Source organism: Maniola hyperantus, chromosome 15, assembly GCF_902806685.2.
Source record: "Maniola hyperantus chromosome 15, iAphHyp1.2, whole genome shotgun sequence".
NCBI classification, from domain to species: Eukaryota; Metazoa; Arthropoda; class Insecta; order Lepidoptera; family Nymphalidae; genus Maniola; species Maniola hyperantus.
Window position 1 is genome coordinate 5,826,319 of NC_048550.1, and position 27,982 is coordinate 5,854,300.

At 37.3% G+C, this 27,982-nt stretch overlaps 2 protein-coding genes across 2 annotated transcripts; one reads left to right on the top strand and one right to left on the bottom strand.

Annotated features, from left to right (window-relative positions):
• Positions 1-395: 395 nt before the first annotated feature.
• LOC117989200 (uncharacterized) lies at positions 396-9,803 on the top strand. The gene is made up of 15 exons (XM_069503384.1): positions 396-772; positions 1,306-1,532; positions 2,085-2,147; positions 2,256-2,470; positions 2,859-3,138; positions 3,252-3,373; positions 3,464-3,724; positions 3,863-3,990; positions 4,077-4,125; positions 4,209-4,286; positions 6,195-6,230; positions 6,740-6,913; positions 7,624-7,827; positions 8,383-8,729; positions 9,668-9,803. Exons 1-15 carry the CDS (start codon positions 490-492, stop codon positions 9,706-9,708), a joined length of 2,508 nt encoding a protein of 835 aa, XP_069359485.1. The 5' UTR covers positions 396-489; the 3' UTR covers positions 9,709-9,803.
• Positions 9,804-11,525: 1,722 nt separating this feature from the next.
• On the bottom strand, positions 11,526-27,967 carry Hmt-1 (ABC transporter ATP-binding protein/permease Hmt-1). The gene is made up of 17 exons (XM_034976529.2): positions 27,775-27,967; positions 27,405-27,558; positions 25,732-25,876; positions 25,038-25,237; positions 24,730-24,880; positions 22,451-22,622; positions 20,756-20,922; positions 19,950-20,187; positions 18,764-18,939; positions 18,089-18,158; positions 16,881-17,016; positions 15,825-16,032; positions 14,983-15,161; positions 14,284-14,398; positions 13,599-13,739; positions 13,040-13,161; positions 11,526-12,489 (listed from the first exon to the last, which is right to left on the bottom strand). The coding sequence occupies exons 2-17, from the start codon at positions 27,548-27,550 to the stop codon at positions 12,309-12,311; spliced, it is 2,547 nt and encodes an 848-aa protein (XP_034832420.1). The 5' UTR covers positions 27,551-27,558; positions 27,775-27,967; the 3' UTR covers positions 11,526-12,308.
• Between the last annotated feature and the right edge of the window lie 15 nt (positions 27,968-27,982).

Genomic DNA, 27,982 nt, shown 5'->3' on the forward strand with positions numbered 1-27,982 from the left:
CAACGGTTGAGCCTTGCCGTTCAGCGAGGTAATAGCGCCAGTGTTTTGGGCACAATGCCCATAAATGACCATTTGGACGGCGTATATTTTTTGTAAATATAAATTTTTTAGTGATAAATTTTTCTGTATGTTTTATACACTAGAGATAGACTTTACTATGTTGATAGATACTGTTCTAAAATTATACTTTGTACAGAGCCCTGAAAATCAATGTTTTTCAAATTTCAGTTTTTTTAGAAAAAAATCCCGGGATCCCGGGTTTTAAAAATAAAATTCGGTATTAATACCGGTAATGAAAAAAACCGGTATTCGGAAGCCCTTGTTGAATTGACAGTTATCAATCAAACTTTAACTGTTCAAACCATAGGTTCAAACATTTAAATTATCTAAAATCTAATTATTTTAATTTTTAAGTACCTAGTTATTGGCTTATTGTAAAGCATTTTTTCATATGTATTTTTAGAAAATATAATAGTAATCGTCTTTAATATGTCAATATTGTTGAAAGCAGGGCCAAGCCATACAAAAGAAACACACCATCCATGGCAAAAAACTATTAAGGATGTTCACAGCAGCAACTTGCAAACAGCTCATAACACCGTAAATAATCTTCCATATCCAAAGAAAAAACAGAAAATACCCCACAAAAAAATTCTTACAAAGTTTACAATAATTGGCGATAGAGTTCATAAGGACTTTATCCACTCGGTTAATTTAGTGGAAGACTTGCATAAGTATCACAGGAAAATATTTGATGCACCCATTATAAGAGGTAGAATAATTTCTCCCCTACTTTTACGTTCTACAATATTCTCAACACGGTTAATCAAGGCTTCCACTGATCTGTGCAGCCTACTGATTTAAGTATGCTTGAAAAAGAATCAGTTTTAGAACATTCTCTCTGATATTATGTGCAGATTCGAGTCGTTTTACAACGAATAAAAAATCCCTTATAATAGGTACAGTCCCAGCAGAAAATATTGTACATTGATGATCGACCTTTAGAAAAAAGAAGTGGTTTGGTAGAGGATTGTTTCTGTGGTTGACCGACAAAACGACACATAGGTTTGAGTGACTGAGACAAAGCTCTACAAAGCTGAAATTTCATTCTAAAGGTCGATGTACACTAATAATTAATAAGACCGCGTGCACACAATAGGAATGACAACTGCACGCGCGGCTTAACAGTTATTTTAAGTTTGCTGGATTTAGTTTTATCATCATCACTCACTATTGATCTCCCCTCAAAATGAGAAGGGTACTTACATAGCGTATTTGAGGTTTTAATAAAACTCCTACATACAGGTGTGTCTACAGTGGAATGGCCGAAAGTTTGGAATGAACTAAAACTGCAACATAGAGGCATCGCATACTATTTGCAGAGTCCAGTGGCTGTATTCATTGACGATAAATTCCTTGGTGGCGATAAGGAATTGAGAGAACTATTAGGATCACGTTTCGATTTTCACCTTAATTTAGATTATTACCGAGAGGGTGTTGGGAATTTCGTGAATTTTGTTAGATCTTCTGGGGTAAGTTTACAAGCTTATCGTGAAGTTCAATGAAAAATAGCTAATATTGGCATACGTTGCAATGCCTCTTCTTAAAAATGACAAATGCGCTATATTGTACCTACGTTGATGGCACTATAAGTAGGTCTCAAAAATTCCCGCAAGTCCCAATAATTATTGCATCAAAGTTTTATTGCAATCCGATAGAATTCATTACCATTGTATCAGTCCCGTATAAATTGCTAATGCGCGTGACCGCCATTTTAGTGACGTCAGTACTAGACTGAAGTTTCGAGCTGATGGTATATTTTTATTTCGGCTGACGTTAAAATGACATCATTTCGATGTTAATTTTAAGACATGGTTCCAGCGCAATAGCAATTTGCAGGACTTATATAGCACAAAGTACAAACAAACAAAGATACATAATGAAGGTATGCTGCTAAAACCCAAAAAGTCTGACCCAACCCTATAAAAACTTATTGGATTTTAGCAAAATTCCCTCGCATTCATTAATAAAAACATAGCTTTTAAGTATTTTTTATTTTTCACTAATTGAAGTCCCGTTTTTAGAGACCATGTGCGTACATGCATATTTCTATAAACTACGAACATGCGGGGACTTTGATATTTATGGTAAGTACTACTTTAGTATAGTTTAGCCAACCCTTAATGCCCGTTGACTTTGCATTTTTGTTTCACGGTCATATATCAGTTTTTTCATGCTTAATCGTAACTTTCCAGCTTTATGCAGATTTAGTACCAAACACGTGTGAAAACTTTTTACGCCTATGTGAAACTAAAAGAGGTGGTTACTCTGGCACTCCAGTCCACCGTATTGTAAAAGATGGCTGGATCCAATGCGGTGGATTTGGCCTTAAGAGCACTGATTTGGATTGTGAAAACTTTATTATTCCTCACGATAGACGTGGTGTACTTTGTATGGCTAATAATGGAAGGTACATTTTTTAAATTTACATTTCAGGATGAGAAGGATTTGACCAAGGCTTTACCGTGCTGACCAAGTGCGAATTAGCAGATTTCACACACCTTTGAGAACATAGTGGGGAACTCTCAGGCTTACGGGTTTCCTCACAATGTTTTTCTTCACTGTTACTGCAAGTGATACTTAATTGCTTAAAACGCACTTTACATTCGAAAGTTAAAGGGATTGAACTCCAGACCCTCCGACTGAGATACTGATGTCTTAACCACTAGGCTATCTTATCTTTCAGTCTTAAACTTAGTCAATCCATACTTACTAATATTATAAATGTGGAAGGATTAAAAAATCTAAACCCACGGGCATTATCTGGAAAAATAATATAGTGTTGTGGTCCTTTGCAGACACGTAGATTGTTCGACGCAGTTTTTTGTTCTGCTGCAATCAGCACCCTGGATGGCTCACAAATACGTCGCCTTCGGACAGTTAATTGACGGGGATTCCACATTGAAAATGATGGATTCAGTGGAAACCTTTTATGAATCTCCTACAGTTCCTGTTATAATTGAAAAAGCAGGTGTACTGAATTTAGAATGTCAGGGTATACGAGTCAGTAAAAGTACAAATGAATATATACAAGGCCATATTGAAGACCTTATTGCTTTGGGTGATCTACTTATGGATGTATGTATTGTATCTAACTAGGTACCTACTTAGTTATATTAATCAGCGTCACATGTATACATAATATAGGTTCTTTTATTTTTTATATATTTAAATGACAAATTATTTACCAGGAACTCATGGAAAAAGTGTTTCTAGAGATAGAACTGAAGCATGTAATGCAAATGCAAGTAGAAAAAGGTGAAATGGAACAACAGAGCACAGGGGAAGAAAGTAGAATTCACGCAACGAAAAGGTTTCTATCCAATACAAAGTTCCAATAAATTAACATGAACATATTGTATGGTAGGCAAAATCGTGTGATGATATTTTGGTTACTTCTTAGATTTATTCGAAAGAAGGAAGATTTAGAAAAACTTCAAAAAAGTCAAACCTATACGAGTAGAGCGTCCTCTGATGTGAGTCAAGAACAGCAAGTTAATAATGATTTTGACGTGGATGAATATGAACCAGAAGAATACTCGTATACACGGGTATCATTGACAAGAACTTTCAGCGTCGTCGTAAAACCAGAAAAACCGTTTTATATACCGCTGACGGATGTGGCTTACCCTGGTGAAAAGGATTCTACATATGATCTAAAAAAGTTAGTAGAAGAACTTCTTAATAACGTTAATCATGACTGTTATACACAATTGCCTAATAAATAACTTGATCCTCGAAAGAGCGAACTTTATGAAAATATTAAATTAAGTAGGTAACTAAACTTTTTCTATTTTTTTAGATATTTGCGCGGGGACTATTGTCTCGAAAGTGATTTGGTAAGCACCAAGAACAAAAAAGAAATTGGAAAAAACTTATCTTTCATATCGGATATCTACAAATCAGATGACGAATCGGACAACATATCACGTAAGTAGAAAATGGAAACGATATGGATCTTTAGATACATTAAATATCTGAGGGGTCTACCTATTCATTGTGTAATTTTTTTGCAGTGGAATCACTATCCTCAGATGATGAACAAGAGATCCGGAGATATTTAAAGTAAGATTACAAATTTTTAACTAAGTTACATAAGTACCTAGATAATCGCAGTGTTAAATTAATACCTATAATTAAATATTCAGGCTTAATGTTGACAGCGTGAGCTTTGCTGGCAGCGTTGTAAGAAACATTGCGAGGAGCATCGTCGGAGGGAAAATAAAGTACGTACGACACCTAAGTATAATATTATGTATAGTACGCAGGCGAAAGTAATGTACCTACCTACATCGATCTTTAGAAGGAGATAGCAAATTTGTAGAGCACTGTCCCTGTCGTTGAGACCGGTATTCAAATAGGTATGAGTGGCAGAGACAACGCTCTACAAAGCTGAAATGTCATTCTAAAGGCGGATCTAGGTAGGTACCTACATTACTTTCGGTCACGTACTGTAGGTACTTCATCATCATCATCATGATCAACCCATTCGTCGGCTCACTTAGCACTGGTCTCCTCTCAGAATGAGAAGGGGTTTGGCCAAAGTTTATCACGCTGGCTAAGTGCGAATAATTAGCAAACTTCACATACCTTTGAGAACATTATGAAGAACTCTTAGATGTATAAGTAGGTGTCCTTACGATGTTTTCCTTCACCGTTTTAATAAAGTGATATTTAATTACTTAAAACGCGCGTAGGTAACTCCAAAAAATTAGAGATGCGTGCCCGAGATCAAACCCTCAACTACCGAATAGGAGGTGGACATCTTAACCACTAGGCTGTCACAGCTTATTGTAAATACTTACGTTTCAATTAAATAAATGGTTCGGTCCATTATAACAATATTTTTGTTAAAATAGCGTGTTTGCTTCGGTTCCCATAATCCTTAAACCATTCCCTCACTCGGTTAGTCTTTCAAAATCGAATTCGTTCGTTTCGGCATTGGAAGTTGGAACCGGAATGAAACCGGACTTGTTCTTCGTGTGGAGTGTGTACCGAGCTTAAGGTGGATGCAATCTAATATGGCGGGAAATTTGAAAAAGAAGTTTTTTTTAGGGATTCGTAATAGTAAAACAAAGAACCCTTACCCCCAGTTTCCACTTGTCTTTTCTCGCTTGATATTCCAGCGGCAGTAGGTATATTTTGACAAAAAAATCGGTTTCCGGCAAGTGTGAATAGCTTCATTATAAAATGTTTCGTGAACATGTGAATATGAACATCCGAATCCGGGTCCGACAAACGACAAATGGGAACGGGGGTTACAGTTTCGTCTATCTGTCTGTGTAATACTAGCTGTTAAAAATAGTTAAGCAGTAAGTAATAAAGAAAACTGTTATCGCTACACTCTCTTTGATTTGATTTGGATACTAATCTTCTTTTATTGATCGGTGGTCGGCAAGCGCATGAGTGTAGAAATGCATTTTTATTAGCCTAGACCATAGACTTATAACCTGGATCAAGGCGCTTAGTGCCTTTTAACAAATTCATACGATTTTGGTTGTTATTTGGCATGAGTGTGAGCACACGCACAACTCAATCCGGTATATCTATATAGCTTTTCTGTAGCCTGTTTTCATGTATAGTCTGCGAAAGGTTGAGATGGCAATCGGGGAGGGTACGCCCCGCATACCCGCACGTCATCCGCGTTATCCCGCACCGGCTCAGCGCGGGAGCTGAGGGTGTGCGGGGCGTCCCCACCCTTATTGCCATCTCGATCTGTCGCGTACTATAGATAGGTATAGTTAATAAAGTAAGTATGTAGGTAGGTACCTAATATTAATTTGTCGTTACCATTTAAAAAATCTTTTTATAGATCTGAATTAATCACCGATGAAGAGCTAAGAAGATTTAGGTAACTATAGCATTCATTTTGGACGATAAATATCTACTTATTACCTAGAAACTCAGGTTCAGGTAATCCATACTTACCTACTTACAGAATATTATTCCTTTAAAAATTATGTTTGTGGGTGTGACAGTTTGTACAGTTGTTGTCAGCACTTGCGCAATGGTTTCTGACATAGACAGTAGCAAAACATTAACGTAAAATATGTGGCATTTGTTCACTCTTGCGACACATATTTTACGTAAGTAGTTTTGAAATGATTTACCTTTTAATATTTTTAAATTCACAGAATAGCTTTAAAAGATCACCAATGCCGGGAGAGTAAGTAAGTTTCTGATTGTATATTTTTTATTAGGGTTCCGTACGTTCCAATAAAAAAATGGAACCCTTATAGGATCACACAAATGTGTCTGTTTGTATCATACGGAACCCTCTCCACGCAGGTTCAACTCAGACTTGTCAGGTTTTTATTACGGTTCCGTACCTCAAAAGGTCTGCCTGTCTGTCTGTCCATCTGTCGTGTCTGTCAAGTAAACCTATAGGGTACCTACGTCCCGTTGACTTAGAATCATGTAGATCTTATAGCACAAGTAAAGGAAAAAATTCGAAAACCGTGAATTTATGGTTATCACCAACAAAAAAAAATGCTTATTTAGTAGGTACCTATTTTGAACTTTCAAAGTAAAATTACTATACTAAGTAAGTGAACTATCATTATGAAAGGGCTGTACCTGCAGATTCAATAATACGACTGTAGTACGGAACTCTCGGTGCGCATGTTTGACTCACACTTGGCCGGTTTTTTATTTTGCTTTTTATTTTCATTTTTATAAGGAGAGTCTCAATAAGTTCGGCTACGCCTCAACAAAAGAAACCACACAAAATAAAGAGGCGACAAACAGGTTTTGTCCGACCCGAAGACTTGGAAAAATTCCATCTAATACACCAAGGGGATTCCAAAACCGATACGGAAAACGAAGTATCCACGACTTCCGTGGCAGAATCTCGGTAAGCTCCTGCTCAAAAATGACTCAAATTTGGTCACCATGGACTCAGTTGCATTCGGAGTGCAGGCCGCTTATATCGACATGGTGCTATTAATGATATACTTAGTCCGTTGTGCTCTGGCCACTTCCTCCATCCCAGCTCAGCTAGAACCTTCCGGCTTGCTCAGGGATGACGGCAAGAGGCCGGATGGGATGACTATAGTACCGTGGTCGATGGGGCGTTCGCTGGTGTGGGATGCGACCTGCGTCGATACGTTGGCAGCGTCCCATTTACGTGGCACGTGGCAGCAGCCGAGTCTGCTCAAGCGCTTATAACCGCCGTAAATACTTAGTCATTAGTGAGGACTATGTATTCGCCGCGCTTGCGTTTTTGACTCTGGGCCCATGGTAATCGGACACGAAAGCTTTTATAAACGTCGTGTCCCAAAAGCTGATCCACGCGTGCTTATTTCGCTCAACGGTTAAGCCTTGCCGTTCAGCGAGGCAATAGCGCCAGTGTATTGGGCACAACGCCCATAAATGACCATTTGCACAGGTCGAGATGGCAATTTGGGCTATGAGGCAGGGGACGCCCGGCATGTCACCTACGCTCGCCCGCACCGGGGTAGCGCGGGGACTGTGCGCGTGTGCGGGGCGTTCCCTCCCCGGTTGCCATCTCGGCCTGTTGCGTAGTTACTTATACTATGTAACACCATTAATAATAATTTCCAGTAAAGTTCGTATAGCAGAATCGGCAAAAAACAACTCACAAACACGTACGAGCCAGAAACAGATCCAACGCAGAACAACGGGAAGCGTCCAACCTTCCAATCTCACAGACTCGGATACACAAGTCCGAAGACAATCAGCCTTGTCGCGACTGTACGATAATATGACAGAATATGATAACGAGCGACCAACTCTGAGAGACTTTAAGTAAGGATTTTTTTATACCTTCCTAGGTACCTACCGCATACCGGCCGGCAACGATTGGTGGATCCTCTGGTGCTGGAAATGTTCATGGGCGGCGGTAATCACTTAACATCACGTGACCCGCCTGCTCGTTTGCGGCCTATTTCTTTTTAAACCTTACTACTGGACGAATTTCTTATATCTATACGTAGGACACATTCGCTGTATAGTTCTGGAGAAACGTTTTTTCAAATTCAAAATCGTTTTTTTCGTAATGAACTGGGTATTTCAAGCAAAGCCAAGAGTAGGTAGTCCCGCAAATTGCTTATGCGCGTGGCCGCCATTTTGGTGACGTCAGCACTAGACTGAAGTTTCGAGCTGATGGTATATTTTTATTTCAGCTGGCGTCACAATGACGTCATTTCGATGTTAATGAGACATGGTACCAGCGCAATAGCAATTGGCGGGACTTTACCTAGGTACCTATTTATATAGGATAAAGCTATACTTATGCAGCGATGTGTTTTAAGCACAGTTGACAGAGAAATTATTGAATTCCAACCAAGCCTTTCTTTTCAGATCACCTTCGATTAAGGAAAAGAATTTCCTTTTAACACAAACTCCAATGAGTGCCATAAAACATTTTTCTAAAGACAATGGTAGTTTTTCTAAAGATTATCACAAACGCTACTCGGTTACAATCGAAGACAGCTCTATAGCACAAGTACTTAACGTGCAACATAGCAAAAAATTCGCTCGCAAAATTTCCTCCGATTACGTAAAAACGATCGATCATATCGAACATAGACTTGAAAACTCGATCCGAAGTGTGGAGTTTGCGAAAACACGTCCCTCGATGACAGTTTCTGAATACCAACTGAAGAATTTAAAGTATCAAGAGTCGATGAAAAAATTTAATCCTAATGGTAAATTGAAATAAGTTTTTATGTTGAGATAAAACTCGCTATTTCGCCAGTTCATCGGCCCCGCGGAATTGCGTACACACGTCCACTAAATCATATTTCCTTTTCCCAAGTCCCAGTCAAACAGAAGGAAACTTACAGAAGGAAGGAAAAAACTTGTTTCCTTTAGCTAAATGGTGATTGTAATTTGTACACGCCTTCCATTATGGGTAAAGCCCCGCTCTACTAGCGATGTATACTTGCTTTTTAAAATTTTTGTTTCAAGTAATTTTATTAATTGTCTTGAACTGTGTGGAGTGCGAAATAGCATAAAGGGAAATCGTCAACAATTTGTTGTGCACATGTTGACAGTTCACAGTCGATATTATACACGCTGTTTCAGATACTTACGGGTTACGCCTACCGGGAGACACACCTCTGTACTCAATGATAGATGCAAGTATTTTTTTGTGTTGAATGCTGATCGCACATGACATTCCACCTCATGCATTCAAGAGGCCGATGCGGTGCGGTTCGTACTTCGTGCTGTTCACGTCATTCGATTTTCTGTGTTAAAAAACGCGGTGCATTAGATATGTGTATGTTCGAAATGTGCCATCAACATTTTTCATTGCTTTATGTAAGGGCTGATTTTTTGAATCGTCAAATAAGCCGGGCGTCGCAGCGCAGCTTGAGAGTTACATTGTCACACTCTCCTTATTGGCTCAAATGCACTGCCGCAGCAAGAAAACCATAATTTCAGTCAATCTCAATTGACATCACGATATGAAAATCACAACTTTCGTGCGAGGAATTTCGAAATTTTAACAGACTCATTTTTATATGAAAACTGTCAAAATCCCTCTGAAGTCAGATAATCATTATTTAGCGAATGAGAAATCTACTTCAAATCATTTATTTACCTAAACAAGTAATAATGACATAAAACTTGTTTTTTTCAGATGAAAACCGAAAAGAACTGACATACGTAATACGTATCTAAAGTGAACTACGACACTAGGGTCACTTTTGTAGAGCGATATCTTCTACTCTCATGCGTTTTATATCTTCTATCTTATTCATCGCCGTGCAGGAATTTTTTACGTTATGTAAAGGATGATTTATGCCAACACGTGGCGGGCGCGGGCCGTGCCACGTACAAGGCACGGATTGAAAACATCACGAACATTTTATATGAAGCAGTTTATACTTCACCGTGTTTGCGTCCGTGCACGGACACGGCACGGTGAAGCATAAACTGTTTCATATAAAATGTTCGTGATGTTTTGAATCCGTGCCTCGTCCTCGACTCGAGTCGTGCCCGCCACGTGTTGGCATAAATCATCCCTAATATGAATCTAACATGCCTCTGACATTATAATGTTATTGGTTTTAGATAATACATTTTTGCCGAATGAGAAATTTAAAAATTAATTTCTTTTTTTATTTAGTATAAAAATGCCTACACTACATTTAAAAACAAATGGAAAAAAAAAACATTTAATAGTCACTGAAATTACGTACACAAGATTTTCCTTTACAATATATTATTTAATACTACAAGGTACAATACGGTAACAATCACAATGCAATAAGTTAAGAATTCAATAAATTCATATTTCATTTCATTTTAGCAAAAATAGTGTGGAGAACTGGAGAAATATAGTCCGTAAAAAATAACTCCTCACGCGCCATTTTAACTTCATGGGTCAACTGTAATGTCAAAAGTACGGTTCACTTTTAAAATAAGGACTAAAATCATACTTTTGACATGAAATTTGATCCCAAAAGTTAAAATGGCACGTGAGGAGTTCAATTTTTCGCTTTTTTAAATCTCTCTTTTTAAAAGCTGTTCGCACATCTAGCGAAACGATTCATCTTTTATATTTTTCATACGTAGAATGACTGCATCAGTACGCAAGAAACAAATGCGTTCAGTGTTGCTATAGGTCTGCGATCACCTTAAACCCTTATTGCATTGCGTAACAAAAACAATTCTATTAACAAATACAATGTCAGTATATTATTTACATGTCAGTTTGTAACTAAAGTGGGCATTTATTATTTATGTATTATTTGTATAGAAGTAGATTATTTTTGACTATTATTATTGCAAAGAACATGTGTGGACGTAGTAAAGTACTGTTCGAAACGGAAATCAAAAAACTGTATATCCTTAATAATAATTAAAACATTTTTCAAATTCATAGGACGAAATAAAATATAATAGTATTAATTTTTGATCCAACCAGATTTCATATAGCACCCCAAAATAATATACATACCTACAATTTACAAATTCATAATATATATTAGGTACAGTAGCGAATCGCCTCTAATGGATCACATATATAATAAACCTGTTAATGAGGCTAATTCTGCTGAACACAATCTTTAAACTAAATTGACAGGTCTTAATCGAATGCTATCTTTTCATGCATTATCATTGCATGGAGTATTATGAAAAGGACAGCAATATATTTAGACCTGTCATTTTAGTTCAGTTAGAGTTTATGTACAAACAGAATTAGCCAGATTCTCAACAATCTTCTCACTGAATCCAAGAATTCTAGAAAGAACCAAAATATAATATTACAGCAAGTCATAACTCAAGCTCATTTCACACTACGGGATATAAATTATATTATAGTCCGGACAAAATAGACATTCAAGGTTACGATAATTCGCATGGGGCTAAAAATTGGTACGGATGTTGGGAACATCAATATAAATTGATGGGGTCTTTTCAAAATTTATTTATATATTGGTGTTCCCAACATTCGTACCAATTTTTAGCCCCATGCGAATTATCGTAACCTTGAATGTCTATTTTGACCGGATTATAATATAATTTATATCCCAAAGTGTGAAATAAGCTTCATAAGATTGGATTTTTTTTATTTGGTACTTAAACTTACGTCAGAAGTTCGCCAAATCTGAAGAGCTAAAGAGTCCATAATATATTGCAGCAAGTCATAACGCATAAGATCGAAATTTTTCTTTGGTACTTACGTCGTAAGTTCGCCTTATGCCCTGAATCTGATCACACATTACAGCGCTGAGTCGTAATTTCAGTACTGAAAAAACACGTTGCGTGCTGTGAGGACGGTGATTATGATAATGTGCGATCAGCAATTAAAAGGTTTTATAATTAGCTATTGGGTAGTGAGTTGGTAAATATAACATCGAGCTTTAGAAAGATCTAACGATTTCGTAGAGCGATGTCTCTGTCGTGAACGTCAAAACGTCACATAGGTCTGAGTGAAACAAACGACACTTTACGAAGTCGAAATCTATTTCTAAAGTTCTATGTGTAATATTTCCTTCCGAGTAATACATTAGTACTGAGTAGTATAATATAACTATAGTACGGGCGAAGCCGCGGGCAAAATATCTGCAGGCATAAAGAGTATTTTAGGATAAAACCATTCAGTTATTTCAGTGTTTTATTGTTTGACATTTTATTTAGTGTAGCAGCACTTTATTAACTTGTCTGAGAGGTCTGATAAAAATGATTTATGACCCAGTTCGCACGTCCGTAATGGCTCAACTGTAGTTATATGTTTTGTTGTACCATAAACTATTATTTGTATTTGAACTAAATTAGTGGCCATGGCCATGACCATATCCGGTGATACCATTCTGTTGGCTTGATGCTCTGCTAGTGTTGTTGTTGTTATTGTTGCCTTCGGCGTTAGTTTCGTTGTTTGTACTATTCCTATTCTCTAACTGTTGTCGCCACATTGATGCGTAGAATCCGTCTTGTGCTAATAAGTCTTCGTGACTGGAATAAAAACATTTTTATGTCAGATTTGCCGTTTAGATATTTTGTTATTTTTAAACTCTAAGGTACGTTTGGTTCGTAGAAATATTGTCTTAATTACTCATATTATTTATGGACAAAAAGCAAAAGCGGTGATAGCCTATGGTCAAGACATGGTCTCCTCCCTTTTTTCGGAGTTATGTGCGTTTTAAGCAATTAAATATATCACTTCCTTTAACCGTGAAGGAAAACATCGTGAGGAAACCTGCATGCCTGAGAGTTCTCCATAATGTTCTCAAAGGTGTATAGTCTGCCAATCGGCACTTGCCAGCGTGGTGGATGGGTAAAATTAATGGCATGGTGATGGTGGTGAACTTTTTTTTAAATTTATTGTTCACAGAATATTCAGTTAAATACATTAAAATACACGTAAGTATATTAATACATCCCTTATTTTGTTTTTAATATACTCTGACATTTCATTATTGTCAATTAATACTAATCTTTTTACAACAAAAATGCCAATAAATAGTACTGGGTATCAATTACGTATTAATCAAAATGTACATACTTTCCTCGCTCGATGATTTCACCGTCCTTGAGCACTAGAATTTCATCAGCATGTATGATTGTCGACAATCTATGGGCTATCATCAATGTTGTTCTGTTTGCACACACACGCGCTAAGGCCGCCTGAAAATAACAATAAGAATATTTTTGGATTCAACACGACGAGTCAACAAAGGGAACCCGCTGGATCAAGGCGCCGAGCGGCGCTAGGTTATGACGTATCGAAGTCCCTATAAGACACCTATTTTCAGCAGTGGAAATCTATTTTTATTTTTAGGGTTCCGTACCTCAAAAGGAAAAAAGGAACCCTTATAAAACCACTTCGTTGTATGTCTGTCTGTCGTATCTTCAAGAAACGATTCTAGGTCGACGGGTACTTCCCGTCGACCTAGAATTATGAAATTTGACAGGTAGGTAGGTGTAAAGTAAAGGGGGAAATCAGAAAACCAAGAATTTGTGATTACATCACAAAAAAAAGTGTTATTTCTTGTACGACGGTACGGAACCTTTCGTGTGCGAGTGCGACTCGCACTTGGCCAGTTTTTACTACAATATCTCACCTGTATATTCCTTTCAGTGTTAGTATCGAGCGCAGAGGTGGCTTCGTCCAGCAGAACTATAGCGGGATCCTTGAGCAAAGTTCGCGCTATCGCTATCCTCTGCTTTTCACCGCCACTCAAACGGAGACCTCTTTCACCAACCTTCAATTAAAAAAACTGTATAAAAAACTTTTTGTTCTAACATGTTCCCTTTTTACTTGTCACCTAATACTATACACAAATCTTTAAACTAAATATTGACAGGTATACAAGTCATGCATTCTTTTTCGCATGGAAACTTCTGAGAAGGACAGCAATACTTTTAGATATGCCAATGACATTTTCAGTACGAATTTCTAATATTTGGAAAATTCGTTGCACACAAACGTAATATGCGATTAGCTTTATCATGCATAAATCTTTTTTCATCCTAATATTATAATACCGAAAATGTGTCTTTTAGTCGATTACTTATGAAAGGGTCAACTGCTGAACCGATTTTGACGAAAGGCACAGATGTGGGTTGCATTCTGGAGACAGTAATAGACTATTTGCCCGGTAAGTCAGAGTTCCCACTGATGGATATCGAAAACCTAAATCCACGCGAAGTAGCGGACATCAGCCAGTGTAAATAAAAGACAAAAAGAACCTTATTTCGGTCACCTATACAGTTATTATTTTTATTTTTAATTTACTTAATTCATACCTGAGTATCATACGCATCTGGGAATGTTAGTATTCGGTCGTGTATGTCTGCATTCTTTGCCGCTGCGATGATATCCGCTGAAGTGGCATTCTGTCTACCATATTGTATGTTATATCTGAAACAAGCGAACTCACTTTTAAAATAATTCTTTGATGGCCTTTGTAGAAGTTAATGTGAGTAAAAGTAAATATTATGTGTTTGATATTTTTACGAGGCATAAAATATACTGGTTTATCTTAAAACCATAGATGAATCTATTCATTAATTATCACTAACATTTAGTTCCGAGTACGTTTGCACGACACACATTGCTGCTATCAGCGCAAAAATGGCGATAATCAAGTGACTTCAAAAACATATCGTCAAATGCAGATCCAGCGTACTATCGTCACCCACACTCGCCCGCACGGGGTTAGCGCGGGGGCTGTGCGGGTGTTTTCCGTCCCCGATTGCCATTTCGACCTGTCACGTACTATAAATATTATTATCACATCATTATGCCATTACGTCCAAATCGGTTGAACGGGTGGGCCGTGAATGGCTAACAGACAGACAGACACTTTCGCATTTATTATTATTATTAAACTTATAAAAATAACATATTATTCCTGCTACATTCAGTGCCACAAAAACCACAGTCGGTTTTACTGAACACTTTTATAATATGGATAGTATGGGTAGTAAAAGAAAACTCCGTACCTGACAGTGTTATTGAACAACACGGTATCCTGCGGTACGACACCAATGTTGGCGCGCAGCGACGCTTGCGTTACGGTACGCACATCCTGCCCGTCCACCAGCACAGCGCCCTCGTTCACGTCGTAGAACCGGAACAACAGTCTCATTACTGTCGATTTGCCTGCGCCGCTTGGACCGACCTGTTAAAAAATGCCATCGTCATTATATCAACCCATCGCCGGCCCACTATTGAGCGCGGGTCTCCTCTCAAAATGAGAAGGCCTTGTCCACCACGCTGACCAAATGCAGATGACAGACTTCACACAACTTTGAGAACATAGAACACTTTCGGGCATCAGTTTTCTCAACACAGTTACTGTTCTCCACTTTGTGTGCCTGAAAGTTTCATGTTAGCATCATAAAATGTAATTGGAAGGATTTTATGCATTGTTTGACATTAAAAATTTTGTCAGTGGCAGTCATATTTTATGCTTATGAAAAAAAATTAAAGCAGACACCAGAGGTCTCGAATTGGGTACAAAATTTTGGGCAGCACAAAGTTCCTTTGGGTAATTTCCTGATTTCTGATTTAATTAAGCGTTCCTGATTTGAGTAATATACAAAAATACTTATTAGTATCACTTACCAAGGCCACAGTAGAGCCTGGAGCGACCCTGAAGATGACATTGTTAAGCACTAGTCTCTCAGGTCCGTACCCGAACGATAAGTGTTTGAACTCCATGTTTCCGCGACGCACCAACAGATCCGAACTGTCCGCCGCATCGCATACGTGAGAGTCCACCCGTTCTCCAAGACTACAAAGTTCTTCCTAATAACCCTAACTTGAGTATAGTATTACTTACCAAGGCCACAGTAGAGCCCGGAGCGACCCTGAAGCTGACGTTGTTAAGCACTAGTCTCTCAGGCCCGTAGCCGAACGATACGTGTTTGAACTCGATGCCCCCGCGACGCACCAAGAGGTCAGGCGCACCCGCCGCGTCGCATACGTCCGAGTCCACCCGCATTAGATCGAACATGTTCTCCATGTCTACGAAATTCTTTTGTATAGCCCTGAGTGAGGACATTTAATAATTTAAGAAATAGGTATATCTCTTTCCAAATTATTATAATTTACTAGCACATGCTGACTTTGTCTGTGTGGACTTAAGTTTTTAAAAATCCTGTGTGAACTTTTTGATCTTCCGAGATGAAAAGTAGACTCTCCAGGTCTTTAACTATTTACTATGTATATCCATGCATAGAGTCAAGTAAATCCGTCCGTTATTAGGCTAGATCATAATATAATTAGTACAATAGGCACTCAATAAGGAAAAAAAAAACCGTTGCGGCGTGTATGAAAGACAAATCAACAAACACATTTTTTTAATAAATGGGTAGTGGTAGTCTAGAAGGCTAGTCAATTGCATTTAAACATAGCACATTTTCATACTATACTGCTGATGGTACGGAGAAGAACAGTAGGTACAGTGTCGTATTCCGCATTATCTTGAAATAACAATGCAATGAGGTCCCAGATCCTTCCACACATGACTCTTATAAGAATATGATTTTACTCTTAGGTTTAACGATTATATTATCATCAGGTGATAGTAATAGTAACAGAAAACGCCTGCATCACGTGTTCTACGAGGGTCGGTAAATGCCAAATTCGGACCTCCATTTCGGCCATCCAGTAGCTAAATGAGACAGTATATGAAAGTCAGCAACTAATCTGATTCGTAATTCAGTAACTAACATGATTCTGCGAATCTTTTTGTTATAGACTAACTCTTGGTTGCAAATTGCAATTGCTGCTGGTAAGCGATGATGCCTTCTATCTAATAAATCTTAAGCCTTAAACCAAATCTCAATAAATCTTAAAGCAACAAAAAACCGCTGATGATTTTCGAGAATCTCACCTGTAATAAGTGCCGAACCAGTTCAGTGGCACGTACAGCTGAACGATGTAGGACGCAAACAGTACGTAATCTCCGACAGTTAACTCGTATGTTCGGACGACCATCGAAATCGCCAGAATCGATCCCGCCAATAGACCTAAAATTGGAAAGTGAAAATATTAAGTTAAATGGGGAGTCCTTGAATTCACTTTACATTACGTAAGAGCGACGTTTAACGACCACAGGCCATCGATATAAATGACAAGATATGCCCAAGCGAACAAAATTTTTCACGGTTTTGGAACCAAATAAATCAGCGCCACCTCTTGGATACTAATGAACGACCCGTTTGAAATCCAGACGTCACTGAGGTTGCATTGGTGCTAAATAAACATTTTAGGACCAATGAGTCGGTGCCATTTTGCTTGTTCAATGGCCCTGTCCTTACGAAGTAATATATAAGTCAATGCCACAGGCATAACGCATAACGGCAAATACGCACTACACTTCCGTCATCCGTGTTCTATCCGTCACCCGTGTTCTATCCGTCATCCGTGTTCTATCCGTCATCCGTATTATATCCGTCATCCGTGAGATAACCAGCGATTATCTACGACATATTATGTCATACGCTCCCATACGAAACATTAAGGAACATATTTTCACGGACTCTGATCGGATGAGTGCGTAACCGCCGTAACTGAGTAGGTTCCTGCGGTAGTGGAGCGGTGCGGGAGGGGTGTAATGACATGACGCGAGAGCTCAGTGATTCGTCAACTTGTAACAACTGTCACCCCTCCCGCGTCGCTCCACTACCGCAGAGCCTCCTCAGTCTCTCAACAAGTTCAAAGTTTTCATAAAACGAAAACTTATTGCAAAATCCTAATACAATGTCAAGGATTACTTAAATGATAAGAAAGCTTGGGAATGAGTTGCTTAACGGCTTTGTGATAGGTTTAATAAGTTTAAGTAATTTTGTAAAGTGGTGATAATAAAAAGAATACCCGGCTGAGTTTGTTGTGGGCCTCAGTTGAAATTATCACCACTATTATCATCATCTTACAAATGCAACAACCGACCGTCAAAGAGTGTAATTTATTACCTATTTTCAATAAAACATTTGATTTGATTTTATATGCGCTATACCTATAATAAAGATTTGATAAGCAGCTGTAATGGACTTTACCATATTATTATTGGTACGGAACCCTGGGTGGATATTTACTTACCGCCACAAATGATAATGTTCTGCATTGTATTAAGCATGTTGAGGGTTATGAGCGACTTAAATTCTTCTTTCTGCAACAAAAATAGTGATTTACGTTTCTATCCCCGGAATTCTGAAAAGTAACTTAAAAGGACTCTATTTTATTAATAGAATAGAATTTGTTTTATTTGTAAATCCAACACATATAAGACAAAATATACATTTATAGAAAGAATGTATTATAATAATTAATCTAATTTAACTAAAACAGCGTCTATAATGTGTTGTCCAACGAAAAGGGTCAAACGCAGCTAAATGTTGTGAATACAAAATGTAACCACAACGCTGTTAAATTCTTTCAAAACCCAAACGAAGTTAAACAAAAAATAAAAATTGCACGAGCAAAAAAACTGGATGGAAGCTGTTGAAACTTTACTGAAATTACCGAACAAAATCACAAACTTAGAACTCAATTTCAGTATAGTTTTAGACCGTTTTGCTTGGAAATGAGTTCAGATTTGTATTCAGTGCGTCAAAAACGTCCGAATTTAAGAAAAAAAGGATTTTGATCAGTAATTACACCGTTTTGTTCGACAGCTCCTCAAATAGTTGTGTATATTCCTTTCACCCAGCCGAAAATAGAACCTGGGACTTATAAAAGACTTATAAAGGTCGTCAAAATGTTACGCATACGCACTTGATAATTCAAAATGGCGCCCTTGTACGCAACAACTTCGTAGTTCTCAGCACCGTAGTATTTAACAGTTTCATAGTTGAGGAGCGAATCTACAGAGCGCGCTTTCTGTTCGTTGTCGGCCAGATTCATTCTACGCTGGAATTTTGTACGCCATTCCGTCACTGCTATTGTTGCGACTAGAATAAAAACATTATTTTTATATAACGTAAATAAATATAAAGGAACATATTGAAAAAAAATCTACTTTTTCGATTATGCAAAGTGAATGCTGGTAAGTTATAAAATTAAGTTGAAAAGTTGACAGCTGTCCATTCTGTTGTCTTTCTCTAAACTAGGAGTATCTGTATCTTTTTCTTTTTAATATTGCTAAAAAATTATATATTGAATTTTAAATTATATTATAAATACTTATATATAGAAATTTAAATTAGATTTATCTGTCTTTCTCTTATTGCATAGGGAAGAAAAAGATGTGAATACTCTAAAATATAGTTGCGCCGAAATCAGTACGAATAACACATTTATTTTGAACCCAAATTATTAACAATCAAGCTAAGCATTCCATAAATGCGAAAGTGTGTCAGTTTTCTTTTCACAGCTGTTGAGGCTGGTTTAAATTCCCTGGGCTGTGATAATAATAATAATAAATAATAATGATAATAATAATAATGATAATAATAATAAAAAATAAATAAAGTTCGATCGATAAATAATTACTTATCATCATTATGATCAACCCATTGCGGGCCCACTACTGAGTAAGGGTTTCCTCTCAGAATGAGAAGGGTTTAGGCCACAGTCCACCGCACTGGCCCAATGCTGACTGGCAGAATTCACACACCTTTGAGAACATAGAGAACTCTCAGGCTAGCAGGTTTCCTCACGATGTTTTCCTTCACCATTAAAGCAAGTGATATTTAATTGCTTAAAATTAAAATATTAGCCATTTTAAATGACTAATATTCCCCTTTCCTCTCCAATTAAGCGTCAAGCTTGTGCTAGGAGTAGGTACGACAATAGTGCAACGGGCGGGGTTTGAACCGTCGACCTTTCGGTTTTCAGTCCACTCCTATACCAGTTGAGCTATTGAGGCTCTAGTTAGAGGTGTGTGCCCGGGATCGAACCCCCGTCCTCCCGAAAAGAAGGTTTTGTTTATACTTACTTATATACAGAATTTTATACTAACTTATATAAAGAATCATTGTTGAGAATACGATGAGGCCGAACCAAACATTGAATGCCGTAACAAAGTACACCACCGCGACAAGTATGTCTATAATCGTTGGTGTGATAGAGAACAGTATGTATGACAGCAAATTGTCTATGGAATCCGTGCCGCGATCCATAACGCGTAGAACTTCTCCAGTCTTCCGTGATAGATGCCATTTGAGAGGCAAGTCGTGCAAATGCCGGAATAGCTCTAGCTGGAACAAAATTTAGCATTTTACTACTTAATTTGGCCTCCGCTGTCTGTCTGTCTGTCTGTCTGTCAAGAAACCTACAGAGTACTTCCCGTTGACCTAGAATCATGAAATTTGGCAGGTAGGTAGATCTTATAGCTGACATTTGGAGAAAAATCTGAAAACCGTGAATTTAGGTTTACATCACACAAAAAAAATTAAATTGTGGTCATGAACTAATAATTAGTATTATCAATTTTCTAAGTAAGATAACTATATCAAGTAGGGTATCATAATATGAAAGGTCTTCACCTGTGCATTCTAAAACAGATTTTTTTTAATATATCATAGTTTTTGAATTATCTAAAAATAGCGCAAAATGACGAAAAAATACGACTGTAGTACGGAACCCTCATTGCGCGACCCTGACTCGCACTTGGCCGGTTTTTTATTTTATAGACTAGCGCTTGGCTGAAATCAGACCTGCTGGCAAGTGTGAAGTTTGAAGTGAAAACAGTGATAAGTCTGGCCATATTTCGCTTTCGCACCGTGAAAGTATCGTTATAAAAAATCTACATCTCTGACCATATACCTGTAACTCTCTCGTAGTATATTGTTGTACTCGGATCCATAGAAATGAGCGTAAATTGTTCAACAGTCCCATCCCTCCCGTCCCGCCGCCTTGCATGAATTTGAGGAATACGTAGATTACGACTAGGTCCCATCGGAAGAGCAGTGGCGGTATTGACAAACTGTCAACTGTAATAAAACAAAATTTGATTATGGCACTTTTCTTCCCCAATGCTGATGGTTCTTTCTCCTCATTGTGAAATTCGTTGTGGCCACAATTGATTTGCTGCGGCTGTCCTTAAAATATAAATAAAAACACAAGAAAAACTAATAAGTATGAAGTTATAGATAAGAGTCGCCGACCTAGTCTTAAAGCTCATGACATTTTATTTTAATTTATATCAAGTTTTTGATAAAATATTATACACTAGCTGATGCCCGCGACTTCATCCGCGTGGAATTAGGTTTTTTAAAAATCCTGTGGGAAACTTTTTGATTTTCCGGGATAAAAAGTAGCCTATGTCCTTCCCCGGGATGCAAGCTATTGCTGTACCAAATGTCGTCAAAATCGGTTGAACAGATGGGCCGTGAAAGGCGAGCCGATAGACAGACAGACAGACGGACAGACAGACACACTATCGCATTTATAATATTAGTATGGATATGGATTTACGCTAACAGTGGTACTGATTCTGAGCACAACCTAATTTTAGAGTATTTGCATCCTCTTCTTACTAATGTAGTATGAAAAGGACAGACGCAGTTTGACAGTTTTAAATTTAATTTTTAGATGGTAAGACCCGTGATTTTAGCGCACAGTCGCGAGCCTACTGTTTAAATTTGTAGCGTGCACTAAAATTTAGAGTCTTTCAATGTAAAGTTCATGTTCTGTCCCTTTTTAGCATTGTTAAAAAGAAAATCATGCAGATACTCTAAATTTAATTCAGAGAAAGACAACGGAATCGGTGCCAGTGATACACGAAAATTACGATTACTTACTGGATGTTTTAGGCTAAAAATTGATTATATAGTATAAAACTTTAATGCTGCTTTACACAACCGTGTGCTATTGTGATAACCTATATGATAACATTTTAACTTATAAGCATATCGACGACTTGGATTATTTTCGGCAAACTTAAGTTCAACCATTTTTTATACTATCATACCTCAATACAATGACCTACTAAGTAACAGGTTTTGAATTTAAATGTATTTCAAATAAGGCTAAAGCCGCGTCCACGCCAGCAAACATTTGCATTGTGTTCTGCGACTTTTTTTGTAACAACTGTCAAAGCTGTGTTCAACATTTTCTTAATAAAATTTTATTTTAAAAAAAGTAGGTATATCTATTACGGAATCAAAGATAATGTACAAGATAAAAGAGCGTGGATTTGACTCGTAGCCTGCTCCAACAATGCGGGACTGCAATAATATAAGAATAATATTGTAAATTGAATATTTCAAGAGAGCAACCGCCGAGCTTCTTGCTGGTCCCTCATGTCTGAGGACTGTGATCACCTCGTTGGCGAGTCAACATTTTGCGGTAAATAAATATCCTTCCATCGAGTCCTGTTTGTAGCCATTTGTATATCATCGGGAAAATTGAGCGCACCAGGCTCCTTTAGTTGTAAAAGTTTTTGAATAAAAAATCTGTGTATCGCAACTTAATAAAGTTTAACATACAAATTGATGTCTATTTATGAATAGGCCTTACCAATCTTCTTGTTGTATATAGGCACGTATAAATTTATGGCACGTCCAGCGATCAGTGCTAGGATACAAATGAATACGTAAATCTGCAGGCAAAGACTCTTCTTCGGCCAGAGGAACGGCAAGAGGGTACGAAGCTTGACGAATACATTCCGGAATGTGGATCTGTTGTCATCCTATAAAATAACAATTCATAATTTAAAAAATTATGAACACGACTGCCAAAAAAAACGGACTATGTAAATAATAAAACATTCACATTTAAAAATCGCGGTATACAGCCGCCATATTGATTTTTTATTCAAAAACGGGCTGAATTGAGAACCAACCACCTCCTTTCTGGAAGTCGGATAAAAATAACCAGTGCCATTCGGGATGAGGTAAAGGATTCTAACGCGCAAATAACTTTTTGAGCTACGTCAGTTATTTTGCAATCACAGAGGAGGCTTTAATTTTGTTTGAACAGATCAAGAAAATATTTTTAAACGGCCAAATTATATACTTAGTAGAGCATAATAAAATTCTATGTTCTATACATAGATAGGCATTTAAAGTTGCCAAATTGCATTGCAAATATTATGAGGTCAGTAAACCAACTAATCAGTGTGATATTCATTGACATAATATTAAGGAATTTTGTATTACAATTTTTTTCACGGGCATAAAGCATCGCCTGTTTATTAACGAACACATTTACAAGTAACAGGAGTTATTTTAGGAAGGATCATTATTAATCCATACTAATATTATAAATGCGAAAGTGTGTGTCTGTCTGTCTGTCTGCTAGCTTTTCACGGCCCAAAAGTTCAACCGATTTTGATGAAATTTGGTACAGAGTTAGCTTACATCCCGGGGAAGGACATAGGCATACTTTTTATCCCGGGAAAATTAAGAGTTCCCACGGGATTTTTAAAAAACCTAAGTCCACGCGGACGAAGTCGCGGGCATCATCTAGTTATCTATAAAATATAGGTACTTTCATAGACAAGGTGTCCAAGACTTTCGCTCTATTGTCTCTCTGGATTGCAAGGAATAGCCGTTGAGGTTAATAAGCGCCAGCTCAAACAACCTACCATTTGAGCATTGTTGTGAACTATTGCATGTTATATTTTAAAAAACTTGTAAATGTTGTAAATGCATCGGTCTATCTTTTGGTTTGATATTTTGGTCGTCCTACGGATTTCTGCGTTACGGATTTTCCCCCTCGGAAAGACACCAAACATAACTCACTCTAGCATTGGTCTATGACTCTAGCGTCCAAAGCACACTGAGCGACTTTGAACTTGTGGACGAGTGCAACATAATATCGTGTGCTGTTAGAAGCACCACATCTGCGACACCGATTACGTTGACAATATCAGTAGTATCAGTACAAATAGTAGGTATGTGTGACTAACTGACTGCGATCAACATCAGCTTAGGAGAAATTCAGACAAATTAACATCGATATAAATGACAAGATATGGGCAAGGGAACAAAATTTTTCACGGTTTTGGAACCAAATAAATCAGCACCAACTCTTAGATACTAATGATCGACCCGTATGAAATCCAGACGTCACTGAGGTTGCATTGGTGGTAAAGCACCACTGAGTCGGTGCCATTTTATTTGTTTAATAGCCCTGTCCATACGAAGTAATATATAAGTCAATGCAAATTAAATAAAAATTACGTCTTTGGGAACCCATTTAGAAATGTTATGCATTTTGCTGAACTGGGGTAGTTAAGAACTCTTACTAGTTTTTGAATACTGTAATTTCATTCCCACATTTCTTGCCTATTTGATAAGAGATTATACCTTAAATTTAACTTTATCGTCATCTGATACTACAATTAAATGATTTTGATATGGACAAGACATTTTAACCTATAAACTTATACAAAAGATAATAAAGTTGACATATTATTTGTCATTTTTAATACTTATCTATTTATTCTCAAGGAAAAAGTTTTTATGGATAAGTCAAAACTCTTTCCATCTCCTATTAATATTATATTTTATACAGGTAGTCCTGAAAATAGCATGACATAAGTATAGTACGCGACAGGTCGAGATGGCAATCGGGGGGACACCCCGCACACCGCACTGTCCCGCGCTATCCCGCGGGTTAGCACTGGGGCTGTGCGGGCATCCCCACCCCAATTGCTTGCTTAGGTTGCTAGTCATTTATAAACATTAACGTTTAATATAATACATACTATGTATAAAAGTATGGGTGGGCTACCCAGAGGAAGACGGAGGAAGTGGTCCAGCGAAATATACGTAAAATAGGACTTATCTTACCCTCGGTGGAACGTTCCTGCGATTTTCGTCATCAGGTAGCAGGTATTCAAACTGGTGTACAATACCAGGAGCCTTCATGCCCAGTATGAACATTATCATGCAGGAAACGTACCGTCCCACGAACAGAGACATTTCCAGTCGATCTTGAAGACTAAAAAATAGTTAAAATAAAGATTAAGCTTTTTAAAAAGAAATGTCTAGTGATTGCATTACTTCAAATGTTTCATTGACTAAAGTATAAGCAAGGCAACTGCAATTGTGAAAGGAATATGATAAAAAAAATTGAAGTAGTTATAAAAGTTTCTCACTTCTTCAAATGCCACCACCATCCTTCCTTATTGAGATTTAAGAATGATAAGTTCTCAGATATAAAGATCAACGCCCAGAACACCAGTAGCACAAAGCCATGTCCTCTCGGAGGTACAGAGGGTAACAAAAACCGCCTTTCGATCACAGCCAAATAAGCTGACAGTGGAAACACAATAATGTTCACCACTAAGGCTAATATCTGAAATACGAAAATCGGTTATATACGAGTCGGACGAAATAATAGTTTTTTTTAATATTCATGGCGGTCATTTTGAATTTCTTATTATTTGTTGTTATAGCGGCATTAGAAATACGTACTCAAAATTTCTACCTTCCCCGTTGGCATCCTTTGGGTACGGAACCCTATAAAAGAAGTGTTAAGGTGAACTTTCGAGCCGAGCGTCTGTGGCGCCAGGCGTCATTGTGCGTCAGTGTCGCTGCGCTCGAAATTAAGTTCCCTACATTTGCATAGTACATTAATATGACGCTGTCGCGGCGTCACCGACGCGGCGCAACTGGTGATATGGTATACGCTCGGCTCGAAAGTGCACTTTAAGAAATGATCGAACCCTTTTAGCTATTTAATTTTACCGTATATTATCTGGGTTGGATCCTTTCCATTGAACTATTTTGCTTGATAATTTAGTTTTATTTTGTGTATAATTTCAAAATAAATATATTTATTAGTCTCACCATATACCCATAGATGTGTCCTCCTTTAAATACAAAGGCCTGCAATAGGAACCTTACAACAGCCAATACAGGTACAAACAGTGTAAAAAACAACTGCACCATGAACAGTTTTGATGATCTAACATCTACCACTTCTGTTGCATATCTGTAAAAAAAACTATGTATTTAAAAAGAAAACCTGACTGACTAACTGACTGACTGATCTATCAACGCACAGCTCAAGCCATTTATTTAATAATCGTCCACGCGGGCGAAGTCGCGAGCATACGCTAGTTAAGCTATAAAGTCAAAGTCAAATCATTTATTCAAAGTAAGTACTGTTGTACCTTTTTGATGATCAATCTTTGTATTTGTAAGATAGTGATTTAATGGTGATATTTAATTACGTAAACTTGAAACTAATACTACAAGGGTTACAAACGCACCTAGGTCTGAGCAGAGCTCACAACAAACTCAGCTGGGTATTCTTCTCATTATCAGTACTTCACAAACTCACTTAAACTTATATAACAACTACTTTAGAGATGTAAGCTACCTCTTTATCTAATTTTGTCAAAATCAGATCAATGACAGACAGACAGACAGACAGACACTTTCATAGAATTCTAATTATTCAGTACACAATATCAATGTGTATGTTCAATACCAATATTCATCACTAGCTGATGCCTGCGACTTCGTACGCGTGGATTTAGGTTTTTAAATCCCGTAGAAACTCTTCAAAAGTAGCCTATGTCCTTCCCCGGGATATAAGCTAACTCTTTACCAAATTTCATCACAATCGGTTGAACGGTTGAGCCATGAAAAGCTAGCAGACAGACAGACACACTTTCGCATTTATAATATTAGTATGGATTAGCAATAATGCTTTATATTCACCTATAATATTATTTATCTATTGTTTGCACAATGATAACATATGAGATCGAGTATGAATCACAACATCTTATCAGAACAGTGTCAGTACTCAATATTTAATTATAGGTATGTGTTAATGTAAAAGCTCATTACTAGCTAAAGGTTGGGTGGGATGATGTCAAAGTCTTTACAAGTAAATAATTACAAACTTGGATATCATCCCATTACATAGTAAAAAGTAGTTTATGTCTCCAGAAAAGTTCAAATACCAATTCAAATTGAAAAATGACAGACTTTTATACAAATTTTAACCTCCCCCCCCCATTTAATAATAAAGTTTGAAGCCGCAGTGGTCAAATATTAAACTTACAGGAGCACTGAGCACAAACCTCAAACCATTCTTCTCTGCAAGACAAATTACAATAACAATAGAAAGCTGAGATTTTAATGTTATTACTTAAATCCTAATTAAAAATAAATTCAAAGTTATTTCAAAATGAATCAGTTTAAGTTAAGAATTCAAAAACTCATTAAATAAATAATTCATGAGCTTGCCTACGCCATATTAACTAGATGCTCACAAACTTCATCCCTGTAGATTTGTCTGGGATAGAAAGTAGCCTATGTCCCTCCCAGATGCAAGCTATCTATTTACCTAAAATTCACCAAAATAGATTAAGCAGATAGGCCGCGAAATGGTAACATACAGGCAGGTATTAAAAAAATAAGCACAAATTACAGACATGCATTTAATGTAAGAGTTTGTTAACATCCTTATTCTATAATTCAATGATTACTTTATTATTCCAACTCACCTTCTATACATAACAATTTGCATAAGTCCACAAACTATCAAAAATCCGCCAATAATGCCGGCTGAAGCCGTCTCCATAAAACATTGTGATATCCCATGGTCTATCCATATTTCCCCCAAAGTCACGTTCGGTGGACAGTATTCCATTTGGGCAGCTTAAAAGGTTGTTAATGTCAATATGCAGAAGAACAAAAACGCCGGCCGTCGTTGTAACCATGCACAATGAAAATAAAATAATTGTAAACTAAATCTACACATAACTGTAGGATGTAGCAACAATAAAAACTACTGTGAAATTAATAAATGTCCATAAGCGTTTTGCCTTTTGGCAACAATCGTCTCTGTAAAAAAACTTTTAAAATAAATAATACCTATTGCTCCAGCTTTTGTAACCAGCTGGAAGTTTCACTATTCTTAATGTATGGTTTTTAATAACTCGTTAATCAAACACATTGCACAATAAGACCTAAATCGATTACTTCTTCGCGAAAATTAAAATATGAAAATGAACAATAGCACTAATGATAACATGCACATGAAAAAAAGTGCACGATAATGTTATTTTTGTATCACAGACCA